Raw genomic sequence first — 16,118 nt, 5'->3', positions numbered from 1 at the left:
ACAGATTAAAATATCAAAGGTTTGCACTACTGATTATTTTTGTGTAAGCTCCAAAAGGAAAATAGGACATATTTCTGAACATTTCATAAGCATTATAATCCTGGTGGGTTTAAATAGGTATCTATCAAAAAAAATGGTAGTGGACCAAAAAGGACCATCGACTTCAGGTGGTGGACATTTTGTTCCATCCCACCTGAGCTCCAGATAGTGGTGCCCACAATTTCACAGACAGGCACTAAAAGCCATAAGAGGAATCCCAGAATCTTTATGGATCTCACTGACATTCCCTTTCCCCCAGAAATAAATAAAACCCTGCATCTGCAAGGGGACTAGTGGTGCAGTGGGATGGTAGTGTAGTCCTCCTACCTAATATGTAATTTGGAGAGATCTGGGCATGAAATGGAAGATAAAGCAAAAAGTTTGAACAGCAAGGAGGTGAATGAATCAGGAGAGGAAGGGGAGTTTTCCAAATCAAGGCAGGAGAATGTGCTGAAAACGGCTCAGCCTGCCATTGATCCCTTCTCTGAGAAGACCAAATATGTAGATTTATAATGAATGGCTACATCCTCCAAGCAATCTCGGTTTATCTCCTGAATATGTATATACTAGTATTTGTGATGTTTTCTTTTCCAAGGCACATGCATTTATACTATGTAATTTAGTCCTTTGTCTGCATTTATCATGCTCACTTTGAAGATTTACTAACATGTCTGGATGCTCAATAAAAGCCATTAAACCATTCAGGTTGGATCATTCTCTCAATCTCATACCTTCCCACAATTTGTCACCGGTTTGAAAATGTTTAAACCTTCCTGAAAAGTGTTTAAGCGCAAGAGACCGAGACACCTGCAAATTGCCCCATAGACCATGACACGGGGTGGGCCACCTGGGGCGTGGCCCGAGCAACTTTTTAGCCTGTTAATTTAGCTACCTATGCAGTTAAAAAAATAGCTATAAAGTTTTAACTGGAATGACAATTATGCATAAATATAAGTTATAAATTAGCATGCTAAAAGTTGGTCGGGCCATGGCCCGGGTGGCCCACCCCATTCCGCGGCCTATGAATTGCCCCAGCTAGCATGATTTACCTCCAGAGTGGGGCGGTGGTCCACACAGCAGTACCATTCCCTGACCTTGACGGACTGAGACTGTACTTCTTGTTCTTGTTTTGAAGTTTTCAAGATCTGTTAAGAAAGAAAGAAGGAAGAAGAGAATGAAATGGCATTATCGTTGTAAATCAGCAGGGCTGCGTGTATGTTAGGGCTGTTTTCTTTTCTGAGGGAGATGCAAAATGAAATGAACTTGGAAGAGATGTCTGCTGAAGTCTGCTTCTAATACATAGGAAAAACAGGCTGCTACCTAGGGCAGCAAAATAGAGGCAGCCAAATGTTCAATAAATGTTCACATGGGTAACTATGGCTGGGTAGGGGTGGACAGTTGTTGATTCACTTATGGCAGCACTCTCCCTCAGAGATAACTCTGACTACATATTGCGCCCATGCAATTAATATAAACCCATTCTGAGAGGAAGTATTGCTGTAAATTGCCATTTATCCTCATTCATTTTATACCCCGTGCCTGCAGATTATGATTCTTTGTCTTCTGTAGGAGCTTTGTTATTGGTGCCTCACACAGCCTGCGTGGGAATGCAAATCTGCAATCCTGAGCACTGTGAGATTCCCAGTAGCAAAGCCCCCGATACAGCTGACACACATTAGCTGCACCGTGCTTTATTATACCACATTTTTCACTTTATCTTCCCCACCCACATATGCTTTCTTATAGGCACCGTGAAAACATTTTTTCTCTCCCTGCCTTACACACTGGGTTGAGGAAACCTACTGTTAATTGCTGATGCCACACTTAGTGACCCAAGTCCTGGCACCAAATATTGATCAGAAGCATCAGCTGCTGTGGGAGCTCTCATGCAGTGAGTCACTTAAGTAGCCCTTTTATCTTATACGATGACTTGCTTTGGAGTCTTCACTTCTTTTTGCTTTCAATGAAGATGAGCCATTTTTGGCTATATCAAAATTGTCCTTTGGTGCAACAGAAAGACACCGCAAATACGCAAGCAATACATGCATTGAACAATAAGAAAATGATCGTAGCATAGCAAAATGAGAACATTATCTCCTTCAATATTTTTTTTTAAGAATGAACACAGACGCACGCACAGTACAGAGATTGGAGGAAGCCTCTGCTCTGTTTTAGACATGGCACTAAATCAGGTTTTAATCTCAAAGTGTTTTCTTAAATCCTGCAAAAATATGGTCTTGGCTTATAGGAGTACAGTTATGTACATGCAAACTGTCTGTGTGACAGCAGCCTCCTTGGGCTGAGAGACTTTCACTATTGCCTCAGTCACTGTGAGCATATGAATATAGGGAAAGCATTGTTTGGAGGAGAAGATGGATTATAATATTCATATTGAGATAGTACTGAGGGGCTCCAGTCCTGGACCAGAATTTGAGTATTTTAAACACAAACATAGACAAAAAAGATGGCCCATACCCCCCAAGTAACACAAGCTAAGTAAAAATAGTGATTGCAATGAAAGCACTGGTTACTGACAAGATTAGCCATATTCACATAATGGTCAACTCAATTTCATTGGACCACTGCTCTCTACATTAATCCATCTTAAAATGTTACGTTATCCTACAGTATACACTCTTTTTCATGATCAAATAACACTGTCCATATTCAGAGGCTGGATAGCTCTTGAAGGGAAATGAAGGAAACCAGTGCACTGCAGCGAGTTGTTTGTGTAAATGTGAACACACCAACACAGTAGCGCAACTAGGGTGTGACGACTGGGGTGCAGTTACCAACTAAACGGGGGTCAGGAGGGCGGAAAAAACCCGTTGCTGCAGCAGCTGTGTGATTCAAGCATTGCCACAGCAGCAGCTGGAAGCAACAGTGTAATGAGGGTGGGGCTAGTGGGGAGCCAGCCCCAGGTGCCAGCTAGTGAGGAATTGGGAATCTTTGTCATGCAAAGCCCTGTGCCATCCCTGCCTAGGCACAGGACCTGGGCAGGGCTGCACTGCAACCAGCAGTGTATCTGTGGACCGGGGGGTGCCTTTGTCACTGCAGATGGAGCCTTGTGCCCAGTAACATATTGGGGGGAGGGGGGGCAGAGGGAAGAGAACAGGGCACCAGGGAGAGCTCTCAGGGAGCCTGGTCTTGGGGATGCTGCTGCCTGAGCCAAACTGATATAGCAGCAGCAGCAAGTAAGGCTTCCCTCCCCATTGCTTCCTCTCATCCCTCCCCTTCCACCCCACACACTCCAGCAGTCCACATATCCTGTACCACCCACCCCTGCCCCAGTTAGTGAAGGAGCTTATTATTCCTCTGGCCAGAAGTCACTGCTGACTTCATGTGTTGCAGCTGTGCCAGGCACCCGGCTGTGTCCTTACACCTCTGCTCCAACACAGTGGCACATCTCAGCTCCTACTGATGTCAGTCAACTAAATGAGTACATTGATGGCCATCAGCTCTTTGCAGAGGTGCTTAGCCCTTTTCATGATTAATATAATATTGACAGATCCTGATGAACATCTGGACCTATCTGTAGTGAAATCAATGCAGGATGCAGCACAATGCATAGATAAGGAAAGACCCGCATTAGTGGAAGCCTCTGGATTGGAAATCGTCAAGTGTTCTGGGTCTGTCCAACAGATTTTTGGTCTGGATTTCTTTGCCTTCTTAATCCATTACAAATCCATTGCTATTCATGGTCTAGAAAAGTTGCAGGAAATCAACATGGTGAGAGCTCTTTAAGAAAGGGAAAATGGCCTTTTACACTTAGCAATGGGGAAGCAATCCTTCTCGAGGCCCAGCTCCCTTTTGTGTGGGCACCCAGAATTCCCCCAAGGAGTTATGACTGCACAAGGATGCAGGACAGGTCAGACCCCATTTGTATGTATTATTGGTACGAAACCAAAATGGTGTTGTGGGGTGGGTGATAAAATGTGATATTAGGAAACTTTTTTTTTTAGCAGAACCAGTTTCACAATGGAATAATCTGCCAAGGGAGGGAGGCATAAATAATAAATAACAGCAGCAGCACACTAAAGTGACTGTTGCAGGGCATCTCTGCCCGAGGGGCTGGAATGGTAGACTTAACCGGACAAATAGTCACTGATCACAATTTCCTATGGGACTATTCACAGGGGCAAAGATTGCAGGATCAGTTCCCTGGAGCAGTGGAGCAGACTACATGGCTCAGGAGATCTTCTCCAGTCTGTTCAGCTGCTATTGCAAGACACATCTTTGCTCTGTCGTGAGACTTTATTGCCATTGTTTTTCTTCTGCCTTACTTCAAGTCAACACCTGCACTTCGAGCAACGCATGTGGTTAATGAGATCAGCTTGACAACAGGAAAACATTTTGTACAGTGCCGCCATATGAAAGACAAGATTCTAGACCAGCACAAGCTTATTATTTAAAGCTTATTATTACATTCTTACTGTTGCCACCTCTGTCATGAGCCTTCCCATATTTGATATTTTGCTTGCAGCTCCATCTCTTAGAGGGGAATGGTTACACGAGAGGCTTACTTTTCTTTTTTATACAAATATGTTTACATTCTAGGTTGTAGGGGGGAAAAACCTTGGAGTTAGTGCACTTCAAGGATAGGTACAGACATCCAAAAAGCCTAAGGCAGAATCCATCTAAGTTGCACAGCTTTTTTGTAAGCGGTATAGTTTAGATCAGTCATGAACAGAACGCACATTCACCCTTTGGTGGTGGTGGGAAGAGGGAATCAGACTAGGTTCCTACATTTTTAATTCAGTCTGTGTGCAGCGTACTTCTGTTTTGTTATGGGTATAGACCGATTTCTGATCACCAGGGATCCTGGTTTTCTCTGTTTAAAAATCACAGATCCTCTGATTAAAAAACTCCAAATCCACGATTAAAATGAAACACTGTTTTAGATATAGGTATCAGTTTAAAACAATGTTTTATTGATATATTTACAATTTGAAAGCAATTTGGAAACCTACCAGCACCTCATTCACTATAATACAAGAAATTCTAAGTGCCTATACATTTTGGTATTTGCTTTTGAGTTTTTTTTTTATCAGGAAAAAATCAGAGCTCCCCCCTCCCCCCTGCGTGTTTCTCTGTGAAAATGAAAAATCCATGTTTTTCTTGCTTAAAAGGGAAAATCCGCATTTTTTCCATCTTCCCATGGGAACTGGAAACCCTGGATCCTTCCTCACTTAGATTGGTACAAGTGTAATGTCTGTACCTGGCTCAAAGGCTCAGAAACAAGAAGGCAAATAAAAAAGCATTTAAACAAATCTCATGATTTTATATTGCTAAATTCATAACTCTTTTGCATTTAAAGGTACTAAGAACTATGGACTGCCTCTTCCCTACTCAGCCTTGTTCTTTACTGCTTATAATCATGAACACCAAAGGATTCCAAGCCAGAAAGACTATTTCAATGAATAGTGCTCACCAATATAAGCAAGGGTTGCCCTTAATAAGCAAACAGTAAATTAAATATATTAACTTAATACATGAATATTTAGATTAGACTGTGCAACCCCATTAACCACAATGGGAGACCCAGTTATGCATTTTGTCTTTGTGTTCCTTGGTATTTTCTCTGTCAAAGATTGAGTGGGGAGGGACAATAAAGGGTCTTTTGGTCATTTGTCATAATCAGATCCTTGTTGCCTGATACCTGAAATTCTGGTTATATTTACATGGAGAGAGAGTATTCAATGTAATGATGAGTGTAAACACAGAGAAAGTCTCTAATTTTTTTTTTTGGATGTTGGCAAAACACCTAGTAATCTATTTATGATATGAAAAGTGCAGGAAGTAGCCCATTTGGGAGATCTGCGAGGAATACTTGGAGCTCACTTCCAAGTAAATTCCAGGTTGAAAATATAAAGATCATTCATTGTAAAATACTGAATTTTGTAAATAGGGCCTTGACTTTGCAAGCACTTATGCATGTACTTAGCCTTATTCAGTGAACAAAGGCACAGCTGTGAACCTGCTACTCAAAACAAATAGCTCACTTGGTTTCAATTGTGAGCGACTAAACATAAATGGGTGTATGAAGGGTTTTATGATCTAGTCCTACATGAGGAAACACAATTAAAACTCAAGAAAAGGCTAATGCACTGCAAAACATATTTAGCCCATTTATTTCAGAACCAGCAGTTTTGTTTTCTTTATATAATTTCATAGAGTGCAAATGATTGTACCATAGTATAACTGGTAAAAATAATTACACTTTATTAATATGAAATGTCAAACATCACTTTTTTGCTATAAAATCTTTCCAGAGAAGTGCGAAAAAGATGAGCTGCTGATTTGCTAAATGGGTTACAAAGCATCAGGATTAGCAAAGTGTTGAAAAAAAGACGCTCAGTTATGCTCTCATTTATTGCGAAATGCAAGGAGAACGTTTCCCAGAAACTTCTAGTCAAATGGTGCAAAATGTTCCATTTTAGAATTAAATTCTGCACAGCTGAACAATCAATACATGGAGGCAAGACCACTTGCCAAACAAAAGCTAAATGCACTCGCTGAAAATCTCTCCAGAAGCAGCTTTATTGCAAAAGTAGTGCTCTTACACATTTCTTCGATTTATGCTATCCTCAATCAAAGAAAACACACCTCTCCAGCGCCTCTCTACCCCTGCATGAAGAGTAGGTGGAAAATTGTTCTCTATACTTTCTATGATAAAGATCAATGGGATGGCTTCGGAGAAGAAATGAAAACAACCCTTTGCAGCGTCAGATGACTGTGAATTACAGTGCAAGTGGTTCAGTTATGTATGTCTCCCCTTGCAACTAACTCCTAACCTGTCATTTATGCACTCCAGTTTGACTTTCCCCCCAAATTCAAAGATTCTGCAGTCCATAAGGTGGATTTTTTCCCATTTTGGTTTATTGACAGCAGGGTTACATAAACCTAAATAGCCTATCCAATGTGTGCTTCACAGTTTCTGACTCCTTCAACTTGTCACTTTTAAGAAAAGGATACCTTAACAAGAAGACAAAACAAGGAACAAGCTTCAGAATGTGAATGTTTAAAACCAATTCTTAAATGGTCAGAATCTGCACACACACACAAAAAAATTAAACAGATTAATTTGAAACTCCCTAAAAATTCAAGATTAACCTTGAGTCTGTGATCTGAGAAGTTGGGACACGTACCCCTCTTTTTCACAGGTGCATCCTTCTTAAAGGCACTTGGTAGGGATTTGTCATATTGAGAAGTCTGTTACATATTATTTGTGTTTTGTTTTTTCTCGTTGCTCTCAGGAACCACAGATAAGGTTATCATTTAGTCTTCATTGAATGGCTAGCAATGGCTTTTTAACAAAAATTGTAATTGCAGACCTGCATGAAGCGCACCGACTGTACACAGAGGACTCGCACGGTGTTTTCTGAGTTTGGTGACAAGTGAACAAATATATTGCCATGCTAAGGGGTGAGAACAGAACTCACTTCTCTCTTCTGCCCTGCTCCTTACATTATTTGGTTAGTTCCTTTTGCTTCCCTTTGCTTCTTTTTGATCACCCTTTCTTCCGTTGTGCCTCTCCACTCTTGCTGCTCATGCTCTGTTGCCTGAGGTCTACTCCCTCCCGTTGTCTGTTCTCTTCTATTGCTAAAAAAACCTCCCGTATTCTCCTATTATCTAAGCACCACTTACCCAAGTTCCCCACCTCTCAGTTCCTCTTTTCAACTATTTAATTTTGCTCTTGGATGAGCCCTAAACTTTAGACTCTTTCTAATTAGTTAGCATCTCTTCCTGTTGCCCGTCCCATGAGTACACAGCCTTCCTTCTGAGATGCATCGAAAGAAAGGTAGCATCAGTTTACTCAACTTCATACAGCATAAGGGAGAGTATAGACGCCAAAAGTCAGCAGGGTAAGGAAATAGTTCAGCTAGCAGGGGAACCCCTGCTCCCTCCTAAGTGTACTGTAAGCAGGTTGCTGAGGGTATATTTTGCTTAGGTCCTTACAGCATAGGGACCAAGTGATATTGGAGGTCTGGTAATATGGATATAATCATCCTATGTGTGTTGTTCAGGCCTAGACCAATTATGTTGAAAGAGGAAATGGAAAGACTAGATTTTTCTCTTAATATTCCTTATAAGAAGACCTTGGATAATTGAGGCTACTTAAAATGCAAATTCTAAGATACAAGAAATGTTAATACTCCAAATATATTAAACAAATCAACTTCTCAGTGAGAAGCACTGAAATCATGTGAAGTGACTGAAATGAATAAAACATTAAACATCATGCAAATATATAGATATGGTTACTAGTGGTGTAGTACTTGTGCTGGGCTGTCAGTGATGTATCAGACAATTATTTGGTCTTCATTTACCATGGTAGTTTTATAACTTAATAGGCTACCAAGCATGACATTAAGAATTAGGCTATATATCAAGACCACAAAGGATTATGTGAGTTTTATACAAGAAACAGGCCTCAATCATTTTGGGGTATAAATCTCCTACTGGCTTTGTGATGATATTGGTTTCTAAATAATTCCAGAGATTATTTATTTAAAAACAACATAATAATTTTAAAAGTTTTCATATCACACAAATCAAGAATAATGCCAGTGGAAGTATATACATTTAAATGAGGTTATATAATGACTAAACAAAAATATAAAAAAAATAAAATCGCACTTTGAAGACCTTTGAAAAAGGGCAGAAGATTCCAGAAAACAATTATACTGATTTTATACAGACTTGAATTCCTATGTAGTTACCCTTGGTTTACATTGGTGAGAAACCCCTACCACAAAATATAGAAGTTGAATGCATGAAGAACAACTGTTCTGTAATGTCCCAGTTGCTTGGGGACAGTCACTCTGTTTAGCTTATCTACCCACCAAACCTACCGGTTACATTGAACCTTATGAAAATAATGTCAGTAAGAGACGGCACCATTTCTGTTTATCATATTGGTAGTCCTGCTTATGCTGATTCATGGGCAATGACTTGCTCCTTGTCACACAGCACAGCCTTCTATACTGAATAAAGCATTAGTTATAAATGACCAGTGCAGAGTCTGATGATATATCATTCTTAACCACAGACAGACAGGGGAGAGTAGGAACAAAAATTTCCATGATGTGGATCCAAAAGTATGTCTGGAAATATACTAGCCCCCAACACTTCCTGAACACCACCAATAAGATTACAATGCAAGTTATACACTAGCTACTTTAACCCAGAATTGTGTTTCATTATAGTCAAACCAAAGTTATACATTTAGGGATAAGCAGGGATCTGGGTTTTCCGTTTCCCATGGAAAAATGGAAAAAAAAACCCTGCGGATTTTCCCTTTTAACCGGGATGCATTTCTTATTTTAATGGAGGAACACGTGAATTAGGACCTGGCGCTCCTTGTTATGGTGAGTCCCGTGCCATCCTGGCGAGGTGCTGCCAGCCCGTGGAATTGTGCCCCTTGCTGCTGCTAGGTGAGCAGGGGGTACTTGGTTAGGATGGCACGGGGCTTGCAGTAGCAAGGAGCTTCCCTGCCCGGCCCCATTCTACCCTGCCACACCAGGTCCCACCTGCTGGACTGCAGAGCCCCCATGGGCTTCGCTCTGACCATACTGCGTGCAGGGGATGGGGAGCCGTGGGTGGCAGCTGGGGCTCGGGCGCAGCTGCAGGGGTAGGAGGCTGTGGACTCGGGTTGCTGGCCCACAGCCCTGGTAGTCGGGGGCCCTTCCAAGCAGGGTCAGGGGGTAGGGAGCTCTGGGTGGGGAGTGAGGGGCATCAACAGGGCTGGGGGGCTGTAGATGGGGAAGGAGGGGCACCAGCAAGGTGCTGTGAGGGGGCTGTGGCTTGGGAGTCAAAGGCCTGGATCTGTGTCTTGGTGAGCAAAGGTGGCAGCGGGAGCTCTAATTTTCCATGATAAAAATCCAAAATCAAATACAAAAATGTATATGTACTTAGAATTTATTTTATTGTAGTGACTGAGGCACTGGTAGGCTTCCAAATTGCTTTCAAATTGTAAATGTATCAATAAAACATTGTGTTCAATTCACACACACACACATACACACAGAGTGGCATTTCATTTTAATTGCAGATTTGGGGGGTTTTATCAGAGAATCTGTGATTTTTAAACAGAGAAAACCAGGATCCCTAGGGATAAGGAACGCAGGCTTACTTAAGGGTGGGATGCTATAACCTAAAAAGCAATGAATTGAAAAAAGGATTTAGGAGTCAGAGTTGACCAGCAACTTAACATAAGCTCTCAGTAAAATGATATGGCAAAAAGGGCTAATGTGATCTTTGGATAAATGATTGGGGAGTGGTGGGTAGGAGGCAGGATCCTTTTCCTTTGCATATGGCACGAGTGAAGCCAACAATGGAATTCCAATACTATGTACATTTCTGGAAGTTGCTATTTTGAAAGGATATTAAAAATTAGAGAAGGTATTGACTAGGGGTGTGCGAAGCGGGCCCTATTCGATTCAGATTCGGCCCGAATCAGGGATGCTGATTCGAGTCGTTGATTTGGATCACTGTCCCCGATTTGATTCAGCCAAATCAAAATCTGAAGATTTAATGCTGATTTGGAGAATCAGCGATTCAGACTTAGACACAGTTTTAAAAGTTTTTTCTACGTACCTTGAGGTAGCAGGTGTGGCTTGTGAATGTTGCAATGCTGGGGTGCATGGAGCATCCCACAAGAATGTGGGAGGCCCCCCTCACGTGTTTGGCGGCAAACCTGAAAGTAGACTGAAGTACTTTTGGTCCACTTCTGGGTCTGCCAGGGAGCATGCTGGGGGCCCCACCCCTCGCGCCCTCCTGGGGGACCCTGGGTGCCCCCCAGACACAGGAGGCACCGAGCCAGAGGGGTGCGGGGGGGGCCCCCAGCATACTTGCCAGCAGACCCAGAAGTGGACCGGAAATGCTTCTTTGGATTTGGAGATTTGGCCACCGAATCGGGCCAAATCTCTGCCGAATCAAACTGGGGACCATAGCTCTGCACAGCCCTAGTATTGACAGATTGAACGAAACACCACTTGAGTAACAAATGAAGCTCAATCTCAGTGAAGCTCATCAGAAGAAAGATTAAGATGTACCTGATCATTGAATATGAGGACCTTCTTGGGGAGGACATATTGGGTACTAAAGCACTCTAATACAGGAGAGAAAGGCATAACATGAACCAGTGGTTAGACATTCAGGCTGAACAAATTCAAATTAGACACAGTTGGTAGGGAGGGTGATTAACTATTTGTGTAAAACTGATGATGAAACAGGTAGATTCATCATCTCTTGTCTTCCAATCAGTATCAGATGCCTGCCTAGAAAATATGCTATAATCAAGCCCAATGACATGGCTGTGAGTCAAAGGCAACTGGATGAAATGGAATGGTTTGCAAGATATAAGAAGTCTGACAACATAATTTTATAAAAGGATCAGGCTCATAGCCAAAATATACCCATACACCCTGGAGAGTTTTGAGGCAGTATTTACAAGCATTAGGAAATACCACTTCTTTATGGTATCGAGAAACTTCATCTCTTGGTACAGCATTGTGTCACTGAATGAGCACATATAAAAATGTTGAGAACATCTCTGAAAGATCAGCACTAGCCATTATCAGAAGATGGTATGAAGTTGACTAAAAAGTCCCAAATTCTTCCATATATGGGAGCAAAATATCAACTACCATATGACAAAAAGCAGACAATCAAATTTGATGTCTGCAAAATTCTCCTAAGTGAATGTTTTTGATGACAAAAAGAGCAAGTAATTAAAAGCTGGTGTAAAACACTGATGTTATAATTCAAATGTAGGGCACAAAGAAATACAAATCAAGCAGGTAAAAACTGCATTGTGTTGTATATAAATTTCCTTGGCTCTTGAACTGTAAAAAGTATGTACTATCCTGTTCCATAATTTGTGATTATTTAATGACTGAAGAAGGAAGGAAAGGGTTGAATCAGAGAACGGTTTTCAAATCAGTCTGTAGTTTCTTGATTCCAAACTAATTAAGATGAGATTCATTAATGTGATTGTTAAAAAGAAAAAAAGTTAACTTGAACATACATATCTGAGTTTTTGTCCTATTTAATCTGAGTGTTCTTCCTCAAATATAGATTTCTTTTGATTAAAGAACTAACTAATTACTGAAATTGAGTAGGGACAATTATACAACACGAAAATTATGATGATTTCACAGTTTTGCAGACCAAAGTGCTTTCAACATGCATCAGTATGATACCAACTACTGAGACCAACTATATAGCCAAATTTCTTTGTTGACCACTGAAATATGTAACAGGGTGCAGTAACTCTACATTCATATCAGGAAACAAATAACTATTTTTGCTACTGTAATTGAAGGTGGAGGAGGAAGAATTAAGCAGAATGGAGTTGGAATTTATGCAGGAAATCTGGGATGTTGAAGATTTTTGCTTTGGGTCTCTCTAAAAAACATCCAGAAACACAGAAGCTAGGATTAGATACCACTTCAGGAGAATATGCACTCTATATACACCTTTCTTGCTTTCCATAAAGTAATACCTTTCACAACCTGTCTGAGGCTCTTCTTGCTTATGTTGATAGAGCCAACAGAACTACAATCTAAAGTAGGGTTATAAGAAGGCAAGTAAAGATGACTTGGCTACTTCAAAGAGTTGCTTAAAAAAAAAAGAGAGAATTTAAAGTCCTTCTGCAAAGTGCATCTTTTCAAATTCCTAGAACTTCCTCGTTCATCTGGGTGGCATACGCTTGCTGATTAGATTGCTTTTTGTGCCGCACAGTAGATCATTCCAATGTAATCTAACCTATAATTATATCTTTTCAAATAGGACATGCCCTGAATTTGTATCTATAACTCTGAAAGAAACAGTGGAGGAAAAGATAAATCATGTATTTAAAAAATAAACTGATTTGACTTTACTGAGGAGTTTTAATTCCTGAATAGATTATGTGATGCAAATTATGAAAATGAGGAACACAGGTTAAACTGAAATCAAGAAATACCAATCAAAGTAGCATTCCTTGATTGTGCTAAATTCTATTCTGCATTAAGCTGGTGTAAAACAAGAGCAGCTGAGAATTGACTTGGATTCAATACCTCAAAAATTCTGATATTATTAAATATCAGCTGGACAGTACTTTAGGCTTCCCTGCTGTAGAGACACGTAACTCATACGAGTTATGAATTCAGACTTGACTTCTGATAATAATACAAAACCTTAGCGGGAAACTCCTTCAAACATCAGCAGAACAAATACTATCAGTATCAAATCTGGCTGAGTAAAAGTGATGTAAAATGCATGGTCTGCTCTCTTATGCACTTCAAATTAAGAACAGCTACACATGCAAGGTCCTAATTCATGAACATACATAGTAAGATAACTGAGGGATGCCGTTCAAACTGTATTGCCTCTAGGGCGTGTGTAGACGAAATGGGGACCCTCAATTGAAGCCGTGGGTTTTAAAAGACACTGTTTCAATTTAGGGCTGATTAAACCCCTGTGTCATGCACACACCCTACTGACTTACATGTGTCTCCAGTGGGGAAGGGAGATCGAGCTGCTGGTGGCTGGAGCGGTCCCTGGGCTGTGGGGAGGGGGGGCAGGGGGGCTGGTGCTTCCCTCCACAGTGGTGGTGGTCCCCGCCAGGTGGCACCCGCCCACGGGCACCTGGCTCAGGCGGTCCCAGTGGGCACCGCAACTGTGGAGGGAAGCATTGGGACCCCAGTGCAGCTCAGGCAGGCTTCAAGGGTGGGGGTAGGGGAAGATCCGGTTTTTTCCCCGCTTTTTTAAGTCATTGAAGGCGCATTATGCCACCAAATTTCCTACAGCGGCTGGAATTAATGTGCAGTATACTGCTGAGATGTGCAAACAGCAACACTATTAAAGGGGTGCAAAAGCATTTAGCCTGCTTTAAAGTGTCATGCACACTTGCCTCTCGTTTTGTCTACACATGACATGGTACTAACTGTATAACAGGTTTCATATGGCCTATTTCACTGTAAGAAAACTTGAGATCTATTTAGAAAGTGTTTTATGACAGACTTGCTGTATGACTTTAGGTAAATTACTTAACTTCTCTGCATCGGAGTGTACTCTTCTGTATAGATGAGTAGAGCAGCACTTGAACCACCACCTTAAAGAGGCTTAATTAAATAATATATGCAAAGAGAGTTGACATCCAAGGATGAAATGTTCTGGATAAATGAGAAGTATTATTAGCATGTATGCATTAAAACTTGTCCTTTAAAATAAACTTGAATTTCTTTGAAGTGTAACAACATTTGCAGTTTCTATCATCTTCATTGATGTGATGCATCTGAACTCCTTACTTTTACGAATGCAACTTATTTAGATAGCATAAAGTAACGCCAGCCTGAGGTTCATTATAGCATACTAACTCTCTGAAAAATATCCAAGGTCATAGAACTTGCCAACTACAGCTGGCACATTTACCTTTTCTTCCTGGTATATCATTTTAAAATACAGAAAATTGTGTAACTTGCTTCTAAAAGATCATATGTAATGCAACAGAAGTCCAAAAAATTCTAAAAGGGCCAATAAACAGTAAAAGTTGATACTTAATCATAGTAAGCGGCATACAGAAATTTTAACCTGAAACATATGGCATTTGATAGATATAATTATCCAGTTTTAGCTTGGGTAAGCGATATTTTTCCCACAAGTTTTAAGATTCACAGCATCAATATTTATAGGGTAGGCAGACCAAGTGAAAGCAAATCAGAGCTGCTGTGTTTCTCCACCCTTGATTATGAAGCACTAGGCTTTACATGGATCAAAGCTGCGATGCCCAACCTTTTTGGCTCCACAGGCTGGATGAATGAGCGGCCAGATAAACAGCTGTGTAGCCGGGCAGCCGAGCCCCATGCAGCCTGGAAGCAGCCGTGTGCTGGCCCGGCCTGGCCATGTGCACGCAGATGGGGCTGTGCGCCAGTCTGGCCCTCCACTCTGGCAGAACCTAGCACAGAGGGCCTTGTTAACTGGCGTATGGAGTGTCCCATAGGTCTGGAAATTGGGCAGGAGAAGAGTGGCAATTAATGCTCCCACCACTTTCCTGCTGTCAAATTTTTGGAGATTCAAGGGCAGGATGTCCATAGGCCAGATCTGACCCACTGGGGTTTGAGTACCCCTGGATTAAAGCAATAATACAGGGTGTGTCTACATGAGACAATTAATGGCAAATTATCATAGTTTACTGTGAAGTAAGCACATGTGTCTACACATGCATGTGCTCACTTCACAGTAAATGCAAGTAGAACATGTATACACCATTAGTATAGGTGCTGTAGGGCTCATGTAGGCGCCTGACCAGAAGCCAAATCTGCTCCTGGTCAGCTGTCCATCGGGGGCAGGAGATAGCTCCCTGGCCCCAGGAGCTGCCTGCTGCTGGGGCAGGCTCTGCTACAGGAGCCCAGACAGGGACTATGTCCCCCTATCCCAGCAGCAGGGAGCTCCAAGCCCTCTGCTCCCGGATTGTGACCCTTATCTCCCAGCCCGAACTTCATGGTCACGGGGCTCAGGTCGAGAGAACCTTATCTGGGAGATAAGCATCTCCCAGATCCCTCCCTACCCATCCCAGATAAGTGTCTCCCAGCCCAAGCCCCATGATGCAGAGCCCAGGCTGGGAGATAAGAATCTCCCAGCAGTGGCCCCACGATAATGGAGCCGGCATTGGGAGTTCCCTGCTGCCTGGGACTGGTGAGTTTGTTCCCCACCCAGCTCTGTGCTCATGGACCTGGGTGGGGATCAAGCTCCCCAGTCCCATTCCATGATCACAATTGTGATCACAGAGCAGGGGCTGGGGGCTGGTTGAGACCTGCCCCTAACTGGGACAGTTCCCAGGCCACCCCAGACAGCACAGGGAAGCACCTGCAGCTTAGAGGTGGCTAGGTACTATCCTGTTCTGGCCAGTCCCCAGCCAGCTCTGGGCTGCACATGCAGACTTCCCCATTCAGCCCAGGACTAGCTGGGAGCTGTCCTGGTCAGGGGCGGGTCCCAGCCCTGTGCCCCAATCGGGCGATCGAAGCATGGAGCTTGGAAAGGGTTGCAGGGGTGGGGCAGGTCCTAGCCCTGCCCCGATCCACCAATGGAGC

The 16,118-nt window shown here is 42.3% G+C and overlaps 1 protein-coding gene across 10 annotated transcripts in view; it reads right to left on the bottom strand.

Annotated features, from left to right (window-relative positions):
• Positions 1–16,118, bottom strand: part of CNTN4 (contactin 4) — a 586,961-nt gene that overhangs the window by 159,986 nt on the left and 410,857 nt on the right. For all 10 annotated transcript variants that reach the window (XM_019499786.2, XM_019499792.2, XM_019499789.2 and 7 more), the window contains one exon: positions 1,089–1,184. In XM_019499786.2, coding sequence (XP_019355331.1) covers positions 1,089–1,184 — 96 coding nt within the window. The remainder of the gene's footprint in view (positions 1–1,088; positions 1,185–16,118) is intronic.

This window comes from Alligator mississippiensis, chromosome 12, assembly GCF_030867095.1.
Source record: "Alligator mississippiensis isolate rAllMis1 chromosome 12, rAllMis1, whole genome shotgun sequence".
NCBI classification, from domain to species: domain Eukaryota; kingdom Metazoa; phylum Chordata; order Crocodylia; family Alligatoridae; genus Alligator; species Alligator mississippiensis.
Note: the sequence above shows the minus strand (reverse complement) of the source record. Positions and strands in the feature narration are given on the sequence as shown.